At 39.8% G+C, this 26,254-nt stretch overlaps 1 protein-coding gene and 1 pseudogene across 1 annotated transcript; both read right to left on the minus strand.

Moving 5' to 3' along the window:
- Nucleotides 1-2,596: 2,596 nt before the first annotated feature.
- On the minus strand, nt 2,597-3,304 carry LOC104417531 (major allergen Pru ar 1). The gene is made up of 2 exons (XM_010028788.1): nt 3,121-3,304; nt 2,597-2,895 (listed from the first exon to the last, which is right to left on the minus strand). The coding sequence occupies exons 1-2, from the start codon at nt 3,302-3,304 to the stop codon at nt 2,597-2,599; spliced, it is 483 nt and encodes a 160-aa protein (XP_010027090.1).
- A 4,258-nt stretch (nt 3,305-7,562) lies between these two features.
- On the minus strand, nt 7,563-8,717 carry LOC104417532 (annotated as a pseudogene).
- Between the last annotated feature and the right edge of the window lie 17,537 nt (nt 8,718-26,254).

The following is a 26,254-nucleotide window of genomic DNA, read 5'->3' on the forward strand; positions in this document are numbered from 1 at the left end:
CAGATAAGAGGGTATGGATGAGCAATAAGTTAGGGGACTATTCGGTGAAAAGTGGATACATCCACACCAGAAATCAAACAACCAACACCCTCCACACAACAACATCTTCCTCTCATCAAACAAAGCCAGACCTCTGGAAATTCATTTGGCAATCGAATACTCTTCCTAGAGTTAAACCGTTTCTATGGAATGCCTGCCAGAATGCACTTCCTACAGTGGAAAACCTGCATAGGAGGAGAATTGTACCTGATCATATATGCCCAATCTGTAAGAAAGAAGCTGAGACCACTGAACATGCGCTCCTGTTATGTCCTTGGACTACCCAGTTATGTCGAGCTAGTCCCCTGCAAGTAAAGATATCCAGAATTGGGTTAACACAAGTTGATGAATGGCTATGCTCCCAAAAAGAAGACCCAAACAGAGATCGAGATATTAACTTAATTGCCACGGCTATGTGGTGCATTTGGAAAGATCGAAACAGGTTTGTTTTTGAGCATCATCCCCTGTCTTCGCAGCAGACCCTATCCAAAGCAATCGCACTGCATGAGAGTGACACAAGTTGTAATAGTAACCGAGCAGCAATAAAAGCCAGAACGTCTCAAAAGCCAAGATGGAAACCACCACCACTAAATACTCTGAGCATAAATATAGATGCCTCATATGTGGGAGATGGAATTGAACTACCAGACCTGTAGAGAAATCAAATGGCAGAGAACAAAGAGGAGCGAGATATGGCTGCGAATAGGGGTGCGCTAGACTCAGATGTTGTTGGGGAAGTGAGCACCCACATGGTCGAGAGCCGAGGGGAGCGAGACATAGCTAACAATAGGGATTGTCTCAACTCCTCTCCTGTTGGTGCTCCAGAATCGGAGGAAGACAGAGCAGAGCACTTGAATGACAAAATGATATCTACTGAGGAAGGCTAGACAGGATCTTTGAACGAAACCCCATAGAGCGAAGCCGAGCTGGAAGACACATCAAGGAGGGTCAAAATCCCTTACCCTACGCTCTTGAGGCTACATCTGCAGGGGCTAGAAACGCAACCACAGCCCTCTCGGAAGGGACAACAGGAAACTTACTAGATCTGGAGGAATATGGGGATGTGGTGACCAGATTGAATCGAGCAGATCCTACACTGGAAGCAAAAACAGAGGAGGGTCAAAACTGCGCAACCCACGCCCTCGAGACCGAAGATGAAGGGATGCCGAACAGGAACGAAAACGTAGCCCTTTTTATCGAGATCACCGAAAACTCACCAGATTTGGAGGAAGAAGGAGCCACGGCGCCAAGTTCGAGCTCAACAGCACCAGTCTCGAACGAAACAAAGGAGCAATCGAGCACCGGAGCGCCATTGCCTGCATCTGTCGAGACCATCGAGGCTGCCTGATGGATGGATTCGCGAAGACGATCATAGCGGCCTTAGCTGAACAAGCGGAAGCAGTAGCACTGCTGGAAATGCTAGACTTCCTCTCAAACTGCCCGAACAAAGACAAAGACTTTGAAGTACACTCTGACTCACTAACGCTCGTGCAAGCAGTTGAAGAGGAGACAACACCAAACTGGGAAGTGGCAGGGCTGGTGGACCGGATACGAGAGAAAAGGAGAAAAATTTCGGGCCTGACTTTGACCCACTGCAGTAGAGATGCCAATAGGCCCACCGACTGGCTTGCAAGGGCCCAATGACAGCATTACCTACCTCCAAACTGGGTGAGCTACCCCCGATCGGTTTAATCGATTTACTTAGCGTTGATGCTATTAATGTAATTACCCCGAACTTATCCAAGTAAATGAAGAGAAGAAGCACTTTCGACCAAAAAAAAAAAAAAAACTAGTTTCTCACACATCGATGGGCAGCAGAAGAAAAAAGAATTTTTCGCTTTCGTGCAAAAAAATAACAAGGAAGAAACGAGATCTTTTTCCATGTTGATAAGACTCGAGAAACGTTGGAATTTGCAGAAATGTTGATGAAAAAAAGGGAAGGTCAATCCCAGAATTTAGCACAGTTGATTGGGACGTTAAAAAATTCAGTTTAGAAATTAAAGGTCATTTATTTAAATCCCATAAAATGTGCTCAAACAGGATACTGTAGCTTTTGGCTACCTACGTAGTCGTAAATTAGGACTTAACCGGTTTTGAGACTTAAAGTCTATTGTTTGATTTTGGCTCATATAGTATCTTGATCCATTTTAGTTAGTCTTTTAATATTGTGAGCGGCCTTATTAGGAAGACGCATGTATATTTTCAAAATAAACAACTATCTAATTTTTTGCTTTGATTAGAGACGTAACACCATTTGGCAAAACTGTTTAAAAGCAAATATCAAAACGAGCACGTCATGAGAAAAAAATTAGATGAGATTTGTTACGAAATTAGTGGGAAATTGAAGTGGTATTCAGGAAAATGCTAGAATGCTTTCATAGGATGAATCACCAATGATCCACCGCTTTAAATGAGGTACAAAGTATGTATCCTTATTGCCATCCACACTCAAAAGGACGGTCATGTCCATCACCAAAAGACAAGCCAAACACTCACTACAGAAGACACAGAGTACCACGAGTAATTCCAGATTTATTTGAGAGAAGAACTTCCGGAATTAAGCATAAGCATCCGGGTTTTGGAGAAGGTATGCTTCGACGGCTTTGTATATTCCTAAGCCTCTCTCTCTGCCAGCTTTGATTTCTTCGTCGTCGAACTGAAAATTGCCCTTGGGGTAGTATGTGCTGGCTAATATGGTCTTGCTCCCGCCGTCTGGGGTCGGCCCGAACATAATTTCGTAAGCAACGGATTCAAACTTCTCCAACCATTGACCGCCTTCAATCAGTTTGTACACACACGTCATTGTCTCTTCATCTAGCACATCTACTCGGCTCTTAATGAAACTGAGTTCCCTACCTGCGTATGAAATGGGAGATACGTACTAATTAGATTTGAACTAATCACAGAAGACAAATATCTTTAGGAAAATTTGCCTGATCAAACAATATAGCATCTTAACAATCATTGTGTTTTTCTTTTTGATGGGCCATCTTATTGCTATGTCATTACTTACGAAAATGTGCAATTCCATTACGCAAGATTGGGAGCGTCAATACTTAAAAACACCCGAGGAAACTTTACCTTCAGTGAAATTGATTTGCATAATGGTTCCGGCTCCTCCGTCGCCTTGGACGATGTCAATGCTCCCGATAGCTTCAGGCATGAGCTTGGGGATAAGGTTGTGGAAGTCCCCAATCAAGGCCCTAAAGAATCTCGCCGCAGGAATGGGGGAACTGTACTGGTCACTCAATTTGAACCCAACCATGATCGATCTCTAGGGACTCGCTACTGAAATTATACGAACGATGAAATCAACTTTGCTTGAGCTTAGTGTGAAGAGAACGGCAAGGAAGCGCACTATTTATAGGTCCGAGAGGAGGTAGCCCACGTTGAATCGGAGTATTTTCTATTGGCTCCAAAGCCCCAAAAACATCTTTCTTCGTCGTGATTCAGAGGAAAGTTAATAATTCTCTCTGTAATAACTAATAAGGTATGTTCCGAGGTGCGAAGTGGGAGAGAAGAGTTGATTGGGACAGGGTGTGATTCTAAAAGCGGGGCTATGGATAATACATGATGGTTAGAGTGTGGTGTAGTGAATGGAAAACTTGTGGGCATGCGATTCGTGTTGCATCTCATCGTCTTATACTGATTATTTCCCCGTGCCACAATGGCAACTTCGTGTCCCCCACACTAAATGTTAACCACGCCAATGTAACTTAATAATTGAACCAAAGGGCTTGACAAACAAAGTGAATGCACTCATCAACCCCTCTTGCATTGACGAATTAGCTTGCTAATACGGATCGGCCGGTTCCTAAGGCTGTAAAAGAGTAAAGGGCTATCGTATAACCTTACAAATAATTTAATTCAATGCTGAAGTTGGATGACAACTAAAAGGTCTCGACTCAAGTTACGATTAATTGGCCACTTGGTCATGTGTTTTCAAGGATAATCTCTTATGCCTTTTGATGGTGCTGTGATTAATTATACCGGGTCAATTAATGTATCCAACCACAAATATTCGAAGTGTTTGCATACGAGTCGTTGTGAAGACTTTGTCATTTCCTGATCAAGAGGATGCTAAAGAATATATTTCGTGCTTCATTGTTTTCCCATTAAATGCTCGCTCCAATTTGAAGATGAACAGTTGACTTCATGAGTTCATATATTGCTATAACTGGAAAGAAAGAAAAGAAAAGAAAAGAAAAGATAAGATAAGATAAGATGGATAGCGTCGAACAGATCTACCAAGAGCTAGAATCGTTGTAAATTCAGCATAGTTGACTATGATCATTAATGATAGAGCATAGATACTCAATCACATAAACTTGTTACACGTTTATATAGAAATATTTTAAATATCTTCACCTCTAATCTAGTGATAGAACTATTTGGGTTACAATTACAATGCAAAGAAAGGCCTAATCCTAATCAACCTTTCTTTTGAATCGCAACAATATACATTACCCATCAATTTTAAATAGATGGAATTCTCTAAGATTTAATGTCTCGAAATATCAAATGCAATCAATGGAAGGAACAAGCTAAGAGAAAAATGCTACCCATGAAAAAGTGCATCCAAATTTCTTCAAATGCGTAAAAATAACTTCATTTACTAATTTGCAACGTGCATTTGATATACGCATCGCCGCAACAGTATTATACCTTAACTGTGCTCCGAGGCACTTTTTAACAAGGCAACGTACTATAGTAGAATTGGAGAAACTTTATTGTAATAGCAACAACATTAGCACTCTCAATCAAGGATTTCACATAGAGAAGACCACATTATAACTAGCAGAACTTAATTGGTCCACAAAGAGAGATGCAGAATTTGCTTCAAACAGAGACAATAATACTAACAAAAGCTTTTAGGCAGAGGCCTCGGGGTTGGCGAAGAGATAGGCCTCCGCGGCCTTGAAGACGGCCATGGCCTTCTCTTTCTCGGCTTTGATCTCATCCTCACTGATCACAGTGCCTGGTTTTGGGTGGTAGTTGCTCCTGTTCGTGCCCTCACAACCCCCATCGGGAGATGCCTCCATCTTGATATTTCATAAGAGATCGACTCGATCTTGTCAGCCAATTCGCCTCCCTTTACCATTGTGTAGCTGTACGTCATCTTCTCGTTGTCCAGTGCATCGACTCTGGCTTTGAGTACTTCATTTGACTGCCTGTATTTAAAGGGCAATTATGGAATTAAAGTTGTCATTATTATTAGGTGTATTATCAAGAATCTCTCGACTCTGGTTAAGCCTCGCGGGTAAATAATGAGGTTGCATCCTTGTGTTGAAGAAGAGGATAGTCAATTTAGGTCCTTCAAACCTCAAGATGGCATTCCAATGAGAAAATGTCCACTTTACCATTAAATGCTGGCTCCAATTTGATGATGAACAGTTGGCTTCATAAGTTCACATATTGCTATGAACGGGAAGGAGAAAAAAAAGAAAAAAGAAAAAAAGAAAAGATGGATGGCGTTGATCAGATCTACCACAAGCTAAAATTGCTGTAGATTCGGCATAGTTGACTATGATAATTAATGATAGAGCTAATATACTCAATCACAAAAACTCATTACATTCTTATATAGAAATATTTTAAACATCTTGACTTCAAATCTAGTGGTAGAGCTCTTTGGGTTAGAATCACAATGCAAAGAAAGGTTAAATCCAAATCAAACTTTTTTTTTCTTTTTAAAATCAGAATGATATATATTACGCATCAATTTTAAATAGACGGAATTCTCTAAAATTTAACATCTTGATGCATTGAATGCATTCATTGGAAGGAACAAATCGAAATAAAAATGCTCTACTGTAATAAGTACATCCAAATTTCTTCCAAAACATAAAAACAATCCTTTTTCACTAATTTCCAAAGTACATCTGAAGCAAGTTACATTCTAGCAATCGGACCCTCTCTTATGTCTTATATCCAATGAGAATTGGTGCCTTTCAGTGAGCAGCCAGTACAATCTTGGGATCAAGCCTTTCTATTTGAAGTAAGCTGTTTGGCCAGCTTTCATAGCAAAAGGGTAATTCTCCCCTCTAGATAGTAGCTCTTCCACCCGCTACTCTCCATGGGAATTTATCTTACAGTTCCCAACTATAGTTGTCACTCAATGTTGAGTTTGAAAAAATGCTAGATTAAGGACGAGGCAATGGACTATGAGACTCTAGCCAAGGATTCAAATTTGAAGGAATATACATCATTGAGGGAAAGTCTATGGAGGCTTAGGCAAATCAAATAGGTATGGAACTTAATTATGGTATTATAGATTTGTTTTTTTTTTTTGGGCATCTTAGGGTGCGTTTGTTTGTGTTTCTGTTCAAAAATTGTTCCAGAGAACAGAAATAGAAAAACCTAATTCTGTTCCAGGGAACAATTTTTGACTATAAAAACGCATTTAGTAAACTTGTTTCGGGAATAAAAAAAGAAGAGAAACATGTTTGGTAAATTTGTGTTTTTTTTTTTTTTTTTTTTTTTTGTTTTTTTAATTTTTTAATATTTTTTTTTATTTTCCTTTTTTTTTTTATTTTTTATTTTTTTCTTTTTTTTCTTCTTTTGGCCGGTCACCAGCCTTGGCTATGGTTGGCGACCGGCCGACAAGGGGGCTGGTGGCCTCACCGGATTTGGGTGAGCTTGAGCTTGCCCAGCCACCGGCGAGGCCAAGCCTCACCAAGGGCTGGCGACACCCGACCTTGCCAAGGGTTAGCGATGCTTCGGTGAGGTCGCCGGTCCTTAACGGCCGGTTGCCGGTCATGGCTAAGGTCGGCGACCAGCCAAAGAAAAAGAAGAAGAAAGAAAAAGAAGAAGAAAGAAAAAGAAAAGAAAGAGAAAAAAAAGAAAGAAGAGAGAGAAAATTTGTTTCTCCAAAGTGTTCCAGAAACAGAAAACAAGTTTTTCTTGTTTCTGTTCCAAATTTGTTCCTAGGAACAAAAAAATAGATTTGGAATAAAAACGTAAACAAACGCCTTTCTGTTCTTGTTTTGTTCCCCGGAACAAAAAACAAGAAATCTGTTCATGAACAAAAAATAAAAACACAAACAAACAAACCCTTAGCTTCAACATCTTAGTGAAGTCAAGTAAGAAGACTTGGTTAGGGGTCTACCTCATTTATCACCACACTTCTCAACGTGTGAAGGGCTTTAGCGGCTAGGCAAGCAACACCGTAGCCCTTTGAATCCAAGTGACGAGCCCCTTTTATCCTATATGGAAATCAATGAAATGTCATCTAAGTCCTCAAAATCATGAGCTTGGGACTAGAAATGCAGAGAATTAGCTTAGCATGTTAATTCGCTCTCTCGTAGAAGGAATGGATGGAAGATAACTTGCAATCACCATGGTTGTAACAAAGTTTTTGATGACAGGGAACTACATACGAAGATAGCACTAGTTAGAAGGCCTCATGACTTAAACTAGCCAAAAATAAACTCTCCTCTCTATTAAATTGACCTTGCCAGATGGATTGTTCCATAGCTTGCTTATTAATATGTTGGGTTACGCTAGTTGCAACATCATTATACCTTAACCATGCTCTGAGACACTTTATAACAAGGCGGAATGATATAATTCATAGTACATGATAGAGGATCTTTATTATAGTAGCAAACCGATTAGCACTCTCGATCAAGGGCTTCCCACATAGAGGACCACATTATAATTAGAATCGTCCGCGAAAAGAGAGATGCAAAATTTGCTTCAAACAGAGACGATAATATAAATAAAAAGTTCTTAGGCATAGGCCTCAGGGTTGGCCAAGAGATAAGCCTCCACGGCCTTGAAGACGACCGTGACCTTCTCATTCGCGGCTTTGATCTCCTCCTCATTGATCACAACCCCTGGTTTTGGGAGGTACTTGCTCACGTTGGTGCCCTTACAGCCCCCATCAGGAGATGCCCTCCATCTTGAGTTCATAAGAGATCGACTCGACCTTGTTAGCCAATTCGCCTACTTCCATCATTAACTAGCTGCACGTCATCTTCTCCTGGTCTAGTGCATCGATTCTATGCTTCACGTACTTCAGAGGACTGCCTGTACTTAAAGGGCAATTGTGAAATTACTATTGTCGTTATTATTAGGTGGATCGTCGAGAATCTCTCTACTCTAGTTAAGGATAGGCACGAATACAATTGATCTTCATCATCTTGCGGGTAAATAAGGAGGTTGCATCCTTGTGTTGAAGAAAGGAGTCCTTCAAAGCTCAAGATGGCATTCCAATGAGATAATGTCGATTTTGTCTTATCATATTTCAATTTTATATTGTCCCGCCCCTCTTTTTTATGTACATGTGTGTGCGATGCTCATAGGGATCCAACCTAGGACTCGATCCTCCCCCTAATCCTTCTACCAGCGGACCACATGCCTGTTGGCATCATACCTCAATTGACTCATCTAATACTGGATATTCCCCCCTTTTACTTGCATAACAATCTTCTAACAACTTGAGAAGAAATAGTGCTGAGATACATCTTAATCATTAAAATTACCTCACCTTAACCGAAGTTCATCTGCTTGATGCTCCCAGGGCCTCCGTCACCATGGATGAGCTCCATACTCTTGATGGCTTGAGGCATGAGCTTGGGCATGAGAGTATCACGGTCAACGATCATTGCCTTGAACAACCTTGGCGCTGGGACGGGGTTGCTGAATTCTTCGGTGAATGTAATTGGAGCACTCATGATGGATCTGATGGGTTTAGTCTATGACTTGATGGGCCTAAGTGGGCCCGTCTGCCCATGTTGGGCCTAAGAACCCCACCCGTAGGTTAAGGGCCCATGGAGGAAATGTTGCGTCTTTTGGAGGAGGTGTTACGTTGAGGGGATGCGTCCTTTGGAAGAGACGCTTCGAGGGAAAGTAAAAAGAAAAAGGAACGTACCTTTTGGGGTACGTATGTGAAGACTCTCTCTCTCCCTAATACGTTTAAGTCTCTCTCTCCCAAAAAGAATGTAAGTTTTCTCCCTTTTTTGAAGCAACAGTACGCTCTTCGATAGACCGGATCAGGATTCTTCCTCGAACTTCAACATTGGTGTTTAATCTATGGACAATAAGGCACGCTCGATTCCGTGGTGTATCTTTGATTAGTGATACATGTTATTCTTGGGCTCGTCTTCTACATTTGTTTTAGGGGTTCGATTTAGTGTTGAATTTGTTTTAGGGAATTTGTTATTCCCAACATTGGTATCAAAGCAATCGTTCATGTTTCCTGATCCCTTTTCATGGTTATGATTTGTTTTTGATTGAATTTTCGTGAAACACCGCCAACAGCCGATTGAGGACGGAAAAATCCCGACACCCACGTACTGTTCACCCTGTTTTGTGATTTTCTACAAGTCGAAATTCATTTTTGATAGCGTAGGGTTGAAGCTCTTGTTGATACGAGGAAAACGAGTCGTGGATCGCTGCCGGGTGCTGTCGGATGCGCCCCCACGCGCGGTCGGAACTAAGCATGTGCTGATTCGGGCGCCCTCGGGTGTGTGTCGCACGCGCCGTTTTGGCCCCAGGCGCATGTGACGCATGCGTGGAGACCTAACGTGTGCCGTGCACGCGCCAGCTGACGTTATAGTGACGTTAGCCAGGCACGTGCGTGGCATGTGCCGGTCGATTTGTCCGACCCGGCTTGACCTGATCGGACCTGACCCGTTGACCCATTGACTTCAACCCATTTGACCTTTGACCGTTGACTTCGACCATTGACAAAAAAAAAAAAAAAAAAAAGAAAAAAGAATGTGTTTCTTTTTCCAATTAAGTCTATGTGGATTATATGTAATCCCTTATTTGTTCTGCATTTGTTGCAGGAACAATGCCTCCCCTTAAGTTGCGCACACCTATTCGCGCAATTACCGATGAACAAAATAAAATGCTTTCTAAGTTGATAGCTGAGCTGACTGATTATCGATGGGAGAGTGGCGACTTAATTGATCATGTTCTTGAAGTCAATGGGAAAATACAAAATGTCATATGGAATGGTCGTCCCATGCCACAATCTTAGATGGTGCGATTTTTTATGAACAATTTTCCACCAGAATGGCAAGGAGTGTTGAATTGCTTATGGGAAGTCAACAGAGCTACTTCGTATAGGGTTCTTGTGATAGCTTTTATAGATGAATATTACTGAATTGTTACAAAAGAAAAGATCAAGAAGTTGAACAAAAAATGATCTTTCCCAGTTCATATATTGACTTGGTGTTAGATGTTTTGACTAGTCTTTATTTAGTATGCTTTATGGACATATTATGTAAATGTTTTCTACCTAGTTGTTGTTGGTATAGCAACTGATATGTTAGTTGCATTATGTGAAAGCATTATTTTTCTATCATTATTGGATGTCAAATATTATTTGTTTCTGTTAATTGTTAGCTGTTATGGGTAGTTCATAGAAGTTTTTGTAGCTTCAAAGAATTTATTTTTCATAAAAGATTATATTAATAATAATTCCAAGTTAGGATTTTTGGATGATGATTGGAAACATAGTGACATTTTGATTCTGAAACCTTACTTGAAATTATTCATTAATATGATGGGTTTGTTCAAAATGGATGCATAAATGATATGCATTAATAATTCGTGCATATATGCCTGATATGTTTAGATCAATGGCTTTAGCCACAAAGAGCATAGTTGCTGAGCTAAACAAAAGTGAGAAGCTCAATAATGATAACTATGAAATATGGCACATGAAAATCCAGTATGTGCTAGAAGAGCAAGAGGCACTAGAAGCTCTTAACCTGACCATGGTAGAACATGAAGAAGAAAACACTGCGCAGTATAAGAGAGACAATGATGCATTTGCTACATGGAAAAGAAAGAACTCCCTTGCTCGCATTACGTTGTTGAGTAGCATGGAAAATGGCGTCATGCGAGAGTTCATGCGTTTTGAGAATGCCAAGGAAATGTGGGAAGCGTTGGTAGCAAGATTTGGTCATACTTCGGTGACTAGACTGAGACAACTCACTATTAGGTTTGACTCTTACAAGAAGCCTCATGGTTAGATTATGAAGCAACATCTTAGAAAGATGTCAAACATGATTAATGAGCTGAAAGATGCTGGCTATGTCCTGACTGATGAGCAGTAAATGCAAGTAGTGATTCGTTCATTGCCTTAGAGTTGTGAGCATATGAAGGTGTGCCTAACCCATAATGAGAATATCAAAACCTTTGAGGATGCGGTGCGTCATCTTGAGCTAGAAGAGGATCGCCTCTTGGCGGCTAAGCTTGAAACTGAAATTTATCATGCTGGTTCGAGCTCACATGGAGCTTCGAGCTCCAAGCGTAAACGTTCTAACTGGTTCGATAAAAGGAAAGGCAAGGGAGCAAGTTCTTCAAGGAAGAAACCTAAGCTTGACCAACATGAAAGAGGAAAGCGTCCTCGAATGAAGAAGCTACCAAGGGTGAAGTGTTATAATTATGACAAGAATGGTCACTATGCTCGCGACTGTCGTGAGCCAAAGAAGATATACACCCCTTGTATATTTCAGAACTTTGCTTATGTGTCAAGTTTTGTATTCTTAACCGAGTTTAATCATTTGTGGACTGTGGATTCAAGAGCGACAAACCATGTAGAGAAGGATAGAAATCTTTCCTGAAATTCCGATGAGTACCAACTGGAACTAAGTGGATCTATGTAGGAAACAATTCTAGAGCAGAAGTAAAAGGGATTGGCACCTGCCAATTGAACATGCGTGGTGGATGCACTTTGTTCCTACATGATGTATTGTATGCTCTGGAGATTTATTGGAATTTAGTGTCTATTTTAGTGTTGGTTAAGCTTGATTTTAATATGAACTTCCATAATAGTGGTGTGGATTTGTATTTGGATACAAATTACTATGGTTGTGGTTATTTTCTAGATGGTTTCATTGTATTAAATATTGACTATGGTAATGCTAATGTTTGTTATTCCATTTTCACGTCCCATAATTTATATGATAATGATGTGAATGTGTGGCATGCTAGACTTGGTCATATTGGCCAACAACGTATGAATAGACTAGCCAAATAGGGCTTGTTGGGCAATATTGAAAAAGTCGATTTGCCCATATGTGAGCATTACCTAGTAGGGAAAACGACAAGGAAACCATTTGGAAAATATAAAAGAACTGAATTTCCTTTGCATTTAATTCATTTTGATGTTTGTGGTCCGATGAATGTGAGAGGAAGGAATTGGGCTGTTTATTTCATTACATTTATAGATGATTATACTCGATTCAGATATGTCTATTTGATTTCTCATAAATCTGAAGTATTGAGTTGTTTCAAAAGGTTTATGAACTTGGTAGAAAATTAATTAGACAAGAAAATAAAAGTATTGAGATCCGATTGAGGTCGAGAATATTTGTTTGATGGGTTCAGAAAGTTATGTGATAAAAAAGGAACAAAAGACAGTTGTCTATTCCATATACTTCTCAACAAAATGGTGTTGCGGAGAGAAGGAATAGAACCCTATTGGAAATGGTTAAGTCCATGATAGCGCATGCTAACTTACCTATAACTTTTTGGAGTGATGCGTTATTAATTGCTGCCTATATATTTAACCGAGTGCCTTCCAAATTAGTTACTTCCATTCCATATGAGTTATGGACAGGTAGAAAATCGGACTTAAGTTTTCTTAAACCATGGGGTTGTGCTGCCTATACTCATGAGCCCTCTCATAAGTTTAGGAAATTGGGTCCCAGAGGAAAGAAGAATATTTTCATAAGATACTTTGAATACTCGAAAGGGTATGTGTTCATAGGTGAGCAGGAAAGTTGAAGTATAACTGAATTCGAATCATGAGATGTCACATTCTTAGATAATGAATTTCCTAAGAATGGCGAAATAGGTGGGGATTACTCCCTATTTGAAATCTTGGATCAAGATGGAGTTCGTCCAAGTGGGAGTAACATGAGAAGTGATGAATTTAATTCAACTCACTCTCAATTACAACCACATGATGAGATGATATCGTCATTATCTAATTCGAGTGGGAGCATGATGAGGAATGATGTGCAAATTGTACAATCTCCCATACGGTGAACAAGTCACAAAAGTATTCCCCGTCGACATTTAACATTGAATGTGAAACTTTTATGGTTGCTCCACAAGGTGAGGATGAGCCAAGAAATATTAATGAGACTCTAAATTGCCATAATAAGGAAAAATGGATACATGTAATGGAAGATGAGATGGAGTTAATAAAGTTGTTTGGGAATTGGTTGATTTTCCCAAAGGACGCAAAGCTATTGGGAACAAATGGGTTCTCAAAATAAAGCGTAAAACTGATAGCTCGATAGAAAGGCATAAAGCTTGCTTTGTGGTGAAGGGGTATAATCAATAGGAATGAATTGATTATGAAGAAACACTTTCTCCTGTAGTAAGATTTACCTCAATTTGCATTATGCTAGCAATAGTGGCAAGTATGGATTTTAAGTTATATCAAATGGACGTAAAAACTGCTTTTTTCAATGGAGAATTAGATGAAGAAATATATATGGAACAACCTACTGGTTTCATAATGAAAGGCTAAGAAGAAAATGTATGTCGACTTTTGAGATTGATAGATGGCCTTAAGCAGTCATCAAGACAATGGTATATACGTTTTCATAATTCCATAATGGCATATGGTTTACAATGATTGATGAGAATCATTATGTATATATCAAAAGATCCAAAGATCAATTTGTGATCATATCATTATATGTTGATGATATACTAATTGTCGGAAGCAATATGGAGTTTGTTGATACTGTCAAGAGTTGGTTATCTTCCAACTTTGAGATGAAAGATATGGGTAAGACTGCATACATCCTTGGAGTTAAGATTTCAAGAGATCGTTCGAAGAGATCATTATCTCTTTCGCAAGAAACATACATAAATCAGGTTCTTGAATGATTTCGTATGCAATATTGTAAAGCCATTAATACTCCTATTGCAAAAGGTGAATGATTGAGCCATAGACTATGTCCAAGGACTCTACAAGAGAATGAACAAATGAAACATGTTCCTTATGCTAGTGCTATTGGGAGCTTGATGTACACTATGATGTGTACAAGACCCGACATATGTTTTGTAGTTGGAATGGTGAGTAGTTACCAATCCAATCTAGGTCAAGCACATCGAAAAGTCGTTAAAAGAATACTGAGGTATCTAAAGGGAACTACTGATTACAAGCTGAATTACCAAGAAAAGGATTTGCGACTTGAAGGTTATTTAGATGCTGATTAGGGAGGAGATTTAGATGAAAGGAAATCCACCTCTGGCTTTGCTTTCTTACTGAATAATGGCACCATATCTTGGAGCAATAAGAAGCAAACGTGCATAGCCTTGTCCACGATGGAAGCTGAGTTTGTGGCGTTATCAGCAGTAGTACAAGAAGGTGTTTGACTTAAGAGATTTTTGGATCATTTATGTGTTATTAGGTATGCTACAAATCCATTATTGGTTAACTGTGATAGCCAAGCAGCTATAGCGTACACTAAAGATCCAAAATATCATGACAAGACCAAACATATAGATATCAAATATAATTTTGTCAAGGATATGGTTGCACGAAAAGATGTGAACTTACAGTACATATCTACGCATAGAATGGTAGCAGATCCTATGACAAAGCTAATACCTAGAGACGTGTTTTGTGGTCATGTAAAATCTTTAGGACTGCGTAGAGGCTGATGTACTGAATATTGCAATTTCCATGAAGTGTTAACATTTAATGAATTTGTGTTCTTTCATCATTAATGCCTATGAATATTTGTTTGACATTTATGCATCTTAATGCTCAGTGCATTATATTAAGTTGAGAAAGTATGTCGGATAGATAAAAGATTAGCCCACTCACACAGGTAATCGCCTTTATTTACTGTGTGATAAATAGAGATGATACGGTTTTTAAGCTTATTATCTAGGTGATAATCGAGAGTTCAAGCTTAAAATATATATGTCACCTTAACTAAGTATTAAGATGAGGATATAGTATTTAATATGTCCGAAAGTAAAATAACCCACATATTTGACATTATCTGTTTATGACGTTAGATGTGAGTTTTGATGAATTCAGTGTATGAGTAGATATATGAACTCAAGTTAGACATTGGGTATGTTTGAACTGTCATCTGTACAGTATTAAAGATGTAGACATACACTCAATGGGAAATGAGTTAAATACCGTAACATGTATTTCATACTACGTATGCATGAGACAACTAATAAGAGTGGCAAAAGTTTGATTTCAACTTTTATGCCGTGTGAGACTCTTGAGGAAAATAGTTTCTCAATTTAGTGCCTTCATGACTCTTACTTATTCTTAAGATTTCTATTTAGTGTTTGCTGTCTTAGGATGTTGCCAATGATCATGAATTGATTCGATCTAATGGGACATTTCTAGAAAAGTAAGCTGAACTGAAATTGGGAGTTTGAAGGAAAGAGGAAGATTGAATTTGGAGAATCACATTTTAGTTTTGTATTCACTGGTCGACCAATTATGATTGTTTTTGGGATAATCATAATTGTAAATATAATATATCATTATTTAAAAAGAGATCAAGAGAAAGATATAAATGTGATCGATCGATTTAGGGTACTGCATACTAAATCTACTCAAAGTGTGATGCCCATTATGAGCTGCTATATATTCCTAATAGATGTATGGTAACGAGCTCCCAAAGTATGCTGGTCTCATGGATTATCCACCAGTATGAATGTTGTAGAGAGGTAAAGAGGATCTTATTCGGCTCACCATATGCGAGTGGGAGATGATGGGTTTAGTCTATGACTTGATGGGCCTAAGTGGGCCCGTCCGCCCATGTTAGGCCTAAGAAACCGGCCTGCAGGTTAAGGGCCAATGGAGGAAAGATTGTGTCTTTTGGAGGAGGTGTTACGTTGAGGGGATGCGTCCTTTGGAAGAGACGCTTTGAGGGAAAATAAAAAGAAAAAGGTACGTACCTTTTGGGGTACGTATGTGAAGACTCTCTCTCTCCCTAATACGTTTGGGTCTCTCTCTCCCAAAAAGAACGTAAGTTTTCTCCTTTTTTTAAAGCAACAGTATGCTCCTCGATAGACTAGATCAGGATTCTTCCTCGAACTTTAACATTGGTGTTTAATCTGTGGACAATAAGGTACGCTCGATTCCGTGGTGTATCTTTGATCGGTGATACATGTTATTATTGGGCTCGTCTTCCACATTCATTTTAGGGGTTCGATTTAGTGTCGAATCCGTTTTAGGAAATTTGTTATTCCCAACAGGATCCTTCTTTTTTCTCCCTTAGAAATCTAATTGAAAGTTGAGAACGAAATGGAGATGAATTTCAATTCGGAACAGGTGAGATTTCTAGACGTGGGGATGAGATTGTGAAGTGGAGGGGATATTTAAAAGCTTTTTTTTTTTTTGTCGGAAACATAACTTAACATTCAAGAGATAAAAAAGGTTACAACCCTTAGAGAGGGCATCGTTACACAATAGATTAAAAAGAGTTGGGGGGGGAAGAGCTCCAATGGAGCCTAGAGCTAGAGCTATGGCTTCCTCGATCAGTGATCGACAATCCTGGGATGGTCTCTGGCGGAGATTCGCGGCCTCCACAAGCTCCAAACAATCGATTCAAGGATTAGGTTAGTGTTAGCCAATCCTTGTCTTATCAGAGAGTTGAGAGTGAATAAGAGAGCTTGCGTTTCTGTTTGAAGGGGGGAGGAGGCTACTACGTGTTGGGAGCTGCCTTCGAGCAAGGTACCGTTATGATCACGACAGAGATAAGCAATCGAACCCCTTTCGGGGCCAGATGGAAAAGCCCCATCCATATTAACTTTAACGAAGCCGGGATTGGGGGAATCCAGTAGGTATTAGGGTTCGGGGCGGGTACTCTTGGGTCCAGATGCCCCGGTGCAAAGGATAGATACAACCTTGTTGATGTGAGTGTCGAATCCACAATTTGCTGAGGGCTCAATCGTTGTCGTTAGAAGACATAAAGGTTCCGCGCCTTCCAAATTTGCCAGAGAATGGTTGCGATGACCTCCAACCCAGGTAAGTGAGTTCTATTTTTAACTAGATCAGCCAACCATGCATCCATACGGTGTGTGCAAAATGCAGAGACTGTAATGTGTATATCAGGATGGGCCTAAACCTGCTAAGATGTAAGGCAAGCCAAGAATAAATGTTCCACAGTTTCTGGGACTTGAGATGGGCAAAGGGGACATAGTGGGTCATTTGTGACATGTCGCCTGAAGAGATTCTCCTTTGTTGATAATGCATTGTGACATATAGACCATATGAATATTCTGATTTTTGGAATCGTGTTTAATTTCCAAATTTGTTGCTAGAGACAACAAGGTGTGGTGTAGGTTGAGGAAGCCCTAGTGTTGCTTGTTTTGGTGTCTGATTGTCAAATGTGATGATAGCCGCTTTTGAAAGAATATTTGCCCTCACGTGGGCCAATCCAGAGTAATTGGTCTGAGTTAGAGTCTAGCCTAAGTGGAATGGCTGTAATTTCTTTAACCGTATGATTATCAAAGCATAGCTTGAGTCTTGGAATATCCCAAGTGAGCTGGTTTGAAGAGATGAAACCAGCCACCTTCTCGAGTTCATATCTGGGTGTTGGCCCAGCAATAACCCCTCTTTTTAGCCATCTGTCCTGTCTGACCCTAATTGTTTCGCCATTGCCAACTTGCCACTGCATATGTTCTGTGATGGAGTCCCTTTCTAGGAGTATACTTTGCCAGCCCCAAGAAGGTCGCTGTCCCTTTTCTACATGCCAAAATTCTTTGGAGTGGTAATATAAGCCTTTAAAAAGAGAACTCCATAGGGAAGGGGTATTTTGAGAAAGTCTCCACGACTGTTTTCCCAAAAGGGCTTTGTTAAAGGTAACTAAATCTCTGAATCCCATACCTCCGCTGTGTTTGCATTCTTTCCAAATTTCCCAGCTTTTCTAGTGGATCCCGAATTTGAAACTACTATTCTGCCACCAAAAGTTTGCTATCCGTTGCTCGATAGATTTACATATAGAAATAAGGAGCTTAAAAATAGACATTGCATACTGGGGGAGGGCTTGCACACTGTCTTCAGTAGAATTTCCTTACCTCCTTTGGAAATAAGGTTCTCTTTCCATCTTGCTAACTTGCATTGACTTGAGCCATAATCCATGAAAACATCTCTTTTTTAGAAGCACCCTAGTCAGATGGTATACTCAAATATTTCACAGTTTTTTGTATTGAAGGAACTCTCAATTCCATAGCCATATTCTCTTGTAAACTCAGCGGGCAGTTTTTACTAAGGAAAAGACCTGATTTATTCCTATTGATAGCTTTACCTGTGGCTAGACAATATTGCTGCATAATATTGGAAAGATTTTGACATTCAAGCAGTTTTCCATCAAGGAAAAAGATGGCATCGTCGGCAAAAAGTAGGTGAGACAGAGTGGGACACCATCTGTTTAGTCGTATTCCTTTGAGATTACCCATGTCTATTGCTTGTGTGATAAGTGTAGAGAGAATATTAGCCAGCAGGATAAATAGATAAGGAGAAAGGGGGTCACCTTATCGTAGGCCCCTAGATGGCTGAAAGTAAGGGAGACTTTCACCATTTAGCTTGATGCTAATGGATACTGTGGTGACACACTGCATTATCCATTATATCCATCTAGGATTGAACCCCAATTTATGAAGATACTCCTCTAGAAAATCCCACTTGACCCGATCATATGCCTTTTGCATATCCAACTTTAAGATGCTTTGAAATTTTTTCTCTCTCCCTGATTTTCAGCTGGTGTAAAACCTCTTGCATGATCAAAATATTGTCTTGGATTTGTCTTCTAGCAATAAAAGCATTCTGTTCTTGTGAGATTAGGTCAGGGAGCCAACATTTGAGACATTAACCAAAACCTTGGATATGATTTTATAAATAAAATTGCATAGACTGATCGGTCTATATTGATCTAACCTTTCTGCTTGATTGACTTTAGGGATCAGGATGATGATGGTTCTGTTTCAAGTTGGTGGTAGCAGACCGGATGAGAAGAAATTTTTCACTGTAGTGACTAAATCAGCCTCCAAGATATCCCAGTGACGTTGATAGAACAAGCCATTGAAGCCATCGGGTCCGGGGGCCTTAGTTGCCCTTAATTGAAAAGCAGCTAGTTTGATCTCTTCCTTAGTTACCTCTGCTGTGAGATTGAGGTTCATTTTAGCAGTAACTGTTTGGCTACATTGTGATAGAATAGGACCAAAGTTCCTAGGACCAACTGAAGTATATAAGCTGTGGAAGAAGTCGTTTGTCATGTTCTTTAGAAGCGTAGGTTCACGAATCCATAGGTTGTTTGCATCTTGTAGCATACTAATATGATTTCTTTGTCGTCTCTGAATTGTAGTAGCGTGAAAAAACCTGGTATTTTTATCCCCCAACACAACCAATTTATCTGCGATCTCATATTCTAGTATTGTTCCTCTTGTTGCCAAACTTGTTGAATCTCAGCTTTCATTTGAGTAATCTGCTGTTTATCAAAATTGCAGCCTAGCTGGTTGATTTGATCTTGAATTTGTTGTTTTAATAGGTTAATGTGAAGATGGCCGTTGCTAAATTTCTCTCGACTCCATATTTGGAGCGCTATGGTAGCTACCTGAAGCTTACGGGAGATAGAAGCATTACATAGAGGGAGAGATGTCCAGGTAGCAGCTATGACTTGGCGACAATCAGTATGATTTGCCCATAAGGCTTCAAAGGTAAAGGTCTTTTTGCATCTCTTTGCGGGAGGCTATAGTGATAACAGTAGCGGACTATGGTCAGAGCCTATAGCAGGTAAGGCGAACACTTCAGCTGTTGGGTATTTTAATCTCCATTCCATATTGCACAAAGCCTTGTCAAGTTTTTCCTTTACCAAGTCCTCACCTTCCCTATTGTTAACCCATGTATAGGCACACCCTTTGCTATCAATTTCCATGAGTGAGCAGTCGTTTAAGAAGTCCCGAAATGAACACAATCTATAAGAATGAGCGAACCTTTTACCCATTTTTTCCCAATGGTTTAGGATCTTGTTGAAGTCTCCGATGCATACCCACGGTATTATATTTGATCTGTTGATATTGTTGATAACTGTCCATAACTGCTGTCTTTTATGGAAGGATGTAGGTGCATGGATATAGGTGAGTCTCATAGGATTGCCACCTTGGGTACTAGTACAAATCAAGTCGATATAATGGGCTGAGAAGTTCTCCACAGTAATAGAAAGATGGTCATTCCAAAAGATAGCCAAACCTCCAGCTAGGCCTGAGGGGCTTACCAAAAAACGATGCTGGTAATGTAATTTCCTTTGCACTCTATCTAAAACAGAGTCCTAATTTTTAGATTTCATCAAAAATATGAGATCGGGCCGATCTTGGATGACGAGGTCCTTTAGAGCTTGAACTGTCAGGGGGTTGCCCAGCCTTAACAGTTCCAACTAATGATCTTTATTTATCTTTTGGTGGCTTTTTAGGGCAAGCCACCATCGCCTAATTGCCTACCCCTTCAGCCTCAATGATAGGGATATCCATTAATTGATCATCAGCCAGTGCAATAGGTCCATAAGCAAGCGATTCATAAGGCGAATATCTCTTTAGCTTCTTTTGCGGACTTCCTCTGGTAACTTTCCTAGGGCTTTTTAGTTTCTCATATTTGGAGGATTCTGCAGCTGGATCACTAATATTGATATGTCCGACTAAAACAGGGGATTTCATTTTGTGCATTGCAGCTTCTTGCTGAGAGGTCACCTTGAGAGAAACACCCTGAGAAGCAGCAATTTGTAAGTTGTGTTGCTAATCTAAGTTAACCTCCATTTGTGTAGCATTCTCATTGAGATTTTTAGGGATGGCAGACAACATTAGAGGGGCCGTCGAAGGTGTTTCAAGTACAATGTCAATCTTAGTATCGATGTGTCATAGAAAGCTTGCCAGAATGGACTATATTCTCTAACTTCCACCCTAAGCCATTGACCAAAGTAGAGGTTGTCATGGCCTTCCAATTTGGCATCATCATAGGTTGTCACGGCCTTCCAATCTGGCATCATCATAGGGAATCACTTTGCAATACAAAGCATAATGGCCGATGACCCCACAGGAATAGCATAAATGGGATGGTTGCTCATAGCGAAAATCTAGCAATCTTATCAGTTTTCTAGGTTTTAGAGGTTCATGCAGATTAAGTGCCACCCTAGCTCGCCAAGCGTGGGGCATAGAGCCTTCTTGAGCAACAATTCTGACCTCCAGGACCTTACCAACATGTTGCACAGCTCTACGTAACATGGATTCTGTACATCTTTCTAAAGTTAAGCCGAAAATTTGGACCCAATACGCACATGTAGTAAAATCATAACAATGGAGAGGAGTATTAGGGACCCATGGTTGTACAATTAGAAGGTGGTTCGCAGAAAGCCAAGGGCTATTATCCATAATCTATTGTTTCTTAGCTTCATAATTAACTTGAAAATGAATAGGCTGGCTTCCCTTTGAGATATGTCGACATGGTCGGTACGCCACACACATTTCATAGTAGTCTGGAAAGCCTGAAAGTTAATTGAAAGGTTTGAGTTGGAGTTTACCTACTAAGGTTTGTTTGCATTTAGCTAATTTATCTTCTGAAATAGCATCTTCCCAGTCTTCTATTTCCTGATCTTCCCATAACCTGCCCATTCTGTTGCAGAGAGCTGCGAGCCTTGCATCATTTTCATGGTCCATACTATTTCAATGGGAACTGGGGATAGTTCCGAAGAGGGTTACGAAGAGGAAACCAATCGGAACAATTGGCGATGGAGATGGGCCAGTGATGGAGTTGGGAGTCAACTAGTCGGAATCAGAGAAGATGGGTCGGCAAAAGTGGGTTGACGATGAAGCACATGCAGAACAGAATTGAAGGAATGCATGGCGGAGACTGGATTGCGGAGCTACCAAGGCAGAGTGGGCGGTGGAACATCGGGAGATTGGAGAACTAGCACGAGGAAAAATGATGGGGAGAGGGACACAGGTGAGCTAAACTATCAAGCTTGTGAGTGAAGGAACCATGGCTATGGAGACAACAGAGACATGAAGGGTTTTAATGGAGAAGAGAGCTACTAGAGGGTAGAAAAACTCTACATGACGAGAGAAAAGAAAGATGGACATTAGTCTTGATGAGATACACACTTTTGCATATGATCTTGATGTGGGATTTGTACCTCCACTCGGCACAAGCCTAAAATATATATTATATATTTTGCTAATAATAAGCACCGTGATATTGCACCCTCTATTATTTATTTATTTATTTCTCTCAGCGGAGATGTTACATGAGGGGGTTGGCAATAAATTTTTATTTTACTCCCTATGCCATTGGCGCGATCGGGGCAACTTCTTTACTTGCATGAAAAAACTTCAGAAACAATTGAAGTTGCATGCTTTTACTTCGTACGAAATTCCACGCACCATTGAATAACTCATTTATTGCGATGCAGGCAAATACAAGTCTAGGAACAATAGAAAAAGGGCAAAAACACAAGTTGAAGTGCATCGGGTGTCGTCCACCAACAGCTAAGGCTAATAAAAGCCGTCGGTGCCGCTCCTCATAGATAGCAGACGCATCCAAATTTCTACCAGATTTGAAAAAGAGCAATGCTAACACGACACTGCCGTTATCGATTGAAAAATGACGGTGTAATTTCAACCACCACTTTCACTTCAAGAGGAATCGACTACTGAATTTGCGTAAATGACAAACAAAGAAGATTGGTCAATGGGTTGCCTCAGATGTCCGAAAAGAAAAATTTGAAATCTTTCCCCCTTCTTCTTTTTTAATCTGGACAGCACATGTTCTCTCCATCTCCGGCCAATCTTTCTCTGGGAACATTTTGTTGTCCGATACCAATCTTTCTTTTTGATTTTACTAAAGTTTACCGCTTAATTGCTATGGAAAGCCCGAGTGTTACAAAGTTCAGAAAGTACTAGAAATATTGTTGTAGATATGATTGGCGACCGGTGGAATCGGCCCGCTGGTATCGACTATCAACGACCAATGACCAACAGAGGGGCGGCCAATAGAATTGTGTTTTTAATAGCTTTGTGGTCATAAAAAGGAGAAAATGGAATTGCATATTATTAGCTAGGTAATAAAAAAATTCCAATTATAATTATAGTTAACATATTATGTAGAATGTGTCAATTAAATCTGGTTTTTAGTACGCATGTTGAGAATATGTTTTTATTTTTCTAATACAAGAATATGCTTGTTATTATAGAATTAACTAAAGCTACATAATTTAATTGCAAAATTAAACAAGTTGCATTTTATGTCATCATGTGTACTTGAATACGATCAAACATGATAAATCTTCATAGAATTTCCAAAAAAAGAGGAAGATATATTATACAATGTTATGTATTTGGTCATATCCTAACATCATAAATTCATAAAATCTGAATTATTTTTATTTTACATTAATGACTCTAAAATGCATCATGATAGTCGGTAATAAATCAATGACATATCCATTATCTGGTGCTTAACGTGGGTTCATTAAAATTTTATGAAATCTATTAACGTTATTCCAATGCCTCCATATATAATATTAATATTGAGTAAAGTAATTTGACACGATTCCGACATCATCCGTTAAAAAACAAAAATCGTATACTTTCAATGTTTCCAAGTTTTGATTGCTTATTTTGTCTTCCGTTTTTTTCCTTCTTGTTTAGTACTTTTTTTGTCCAACCATTTCTTTTCTATTTAAACTTCGTCATTTTGGAAAAACTATCAAGAGGGATTTTTAGGATCAATAGTAGACAAAGCTCCGTCCCATTTGGGATAGTGACGAAGCGGTTGCCTTCTCATTTTCCGTGTTCATTTCAAGATTTCCATTTGAGTGGCAGTGTCTGCAAATTGTGAGTTATTTCTATGCCGTTAATTTTCGTTTTCAGCTTAGTCTCCTATAAATTTCGCGCGTTTCGCCTTAGTTCTTTAAGTTCCAGTACTTGTGCTTTCGAGTTGGTCTTTACTCCTTAATTTTCATGCAATTCACTTCTTTGTCATCGAGGTCAAAGTGACAAATGTCTTTCAAGGAGCTGGCACGCCTTCGTTACTCTCATGCCCACTCGATCCATCTTTGCAAATTTTGTTTCGAGGAAGTTTGATCACTTTGAGGTTGAGGGCAGACCCGAGAACAAGCTTTTGTTCATTTTTCCAATCGTGTGCTTGGCATATTTGACTTAAATCGATTTAAATCCAATAGTATTTGTCACGCCCTGAACCCTGGGTACGCGTACATCTCTCGGCAGTCGATTAAAAATGCGACATCTCGGGACGCGTCACCAACCCATTCTTTTTATCTTTCAATTAAGCATATGTGGAAGCAAATTAAATAAATACCCGGCCAACAAACAACACTGAGATAGTAAAAACATGACAACCATTGCCTAAAACAACATATTCATTTATCAACTGTTAACCCTAGAAAGTTTAATATTTACAAGCCTTCCTACGGCCACTTTCTATCGACCCTCTCAAAAACCTTCAGGGACTAGGGTCAACCTAAACTTCACTAGCGACAAGGCCAGCCAAAAGGTGTCGCATCTTGTCACGCCCCGACCCTCAGGCATGCACACATCCCTTACTGTTGGTCGATTTTAAAAATGCGATATCCCAGGACTATGTATCGCCGACCCTTTCATTTATATATGCACATGCGGAAGCGATTATAAATCCCTGACAATAAAGCAATGGGATAGAAAAGCAGGCCATACATTTTTCATACTGAAAATTCACAACTACAGCTTTTTACATGCAAACAAGGTCTGACAAGACAGGATAGGATTTCGATCCTCAACCGAGTCGTACTCGATGTCATACTCGGGGTCCTCCTCCACGTACTCCTCTTTGGGTTCCTCAACAGAGATCTCCTCATCAGATTCATGCTCCTCAAGCTCCTTATCCAGTCCCGAAATGGTTATTCAATAACCACTTTGAGACCACGTCTCGCAAGTTCTACTTCCTAAGACCCGATTAGTAAACTAATACACCTTAGGGCTGCCTATGCACAACATGAGTCAGAGGACTTACCTTGGCCTCAGATTCCACCTGCATATTAGTACAGATTAAATAGGCACCTAAGCAAACCCATCACAGATCGAAGCATCGATCAAATCGACCTAGTCGATTTCACGTCAACAATACCACTCACGGTCATTTCCACTATTCCAACCAATTTACAACATCAATTCAAGGCAATGATCAATCGACCTAGTCGATTACATATCAACAAGACCACTTCTGGTCATTTCAACTATTCCAATTCAATTCCCAATTATGAATCACGGTCCTTAGGACACAACTTAATTATAGGTGGTAATCATGGCCCCACCAAGCAATTTTCTTAGATTTAGTGGCATCACGGCCCCACCCGGCAACTTTTAATATGTAGTGGTATCACGGCCCCACTCGGCAATGCTATATGTAGTGGCATCACTGCCCCACTCGGCAACTTTCAATATGTAGTGGCATCACGGCCCCACTCGGCAATGTTATATGTAGTGGCATCACGGCCCCACTCGGCAACTTTCAATATGTAGTGGCATCACGGCCCCACTCGGCAATGTTATATGTAGTGGCATCACGGCCCCACTCGGCAACTTTCAATATGTAGTGGCATCACGGCCCCACTCGGCAATGTTATATGTAGTGGCATCACGGCCCCACTCGGCAACTTTCAATATGTAGTGGCATCACGGCCCCACTCGGCAATGTCATATGTAGTGGCATCACGGCCCCACTCGGCAATGTCATATGTAGTGGCATTATCAACCGATGCCCGGTTATTCTTCAATTAATAACCAAAGATGATTCAATTTAGGAATAAATCCTAAAATCATTGATAAATCAATTTAGCACAAAATCAAGCTCAATTAAATAAACAGACTGTACAACGACAATCAGCACGAAATTTCGGTCGCTGGCCATCCCAGTTGAATTTTCGGAAAAATAAATAATTAAACAATTAATTCCGAAAATTAAATAAATACATACAATAAATTCAATTTAGCATAATATAAAACTCAATTAAATAAACGGACTGCACCACGATCATCAGCATAAAATTTCGGTTCCAGACCATCTCAGTTGAATTTTCGGAAAATAAATAAATAATTAATTAATTCCGAAAAATAATATTAAAATACCAAAAAATCTCACTTATGCCCGAATTGCCTAATTAACACCCGATAAGGGTCGGGAAAAATCCCACAAAGCATCCAATAAATACTA

The sequence above is a fragment of the Eucalyptus grandis genome, chromosome 8, assembly GCF_016545825.1.
Source record: "Eucalyptus grandis isolate ANBG69807.140 chromosome 8, ASM1654582v1, whole genome shotgun sequence".
Lineage (NCBI taxonomy): Eukaryota > Viridiplantae > Streptophyta > Magnoliopsida > Myrtales > Myrtaceae > Eucalyptus > Eucalyptus grandis.

Coding starts and splice junctions, on each gene's coding strand:
- LOC104417531 (XM_010028788.1), bottom strand. CDS start 3,304: ATGGTTGGGTTCAAATTGAGTGACCAGTACAGTTCCCCCATTCCTGCG. Junction 2,896..3,120: donor GCAAATCAATTTCACTGAAG/GTAAAGTTTCCT, acceptor TTTCATACGCAG/GTAGGGAACTCAGTTTCATT.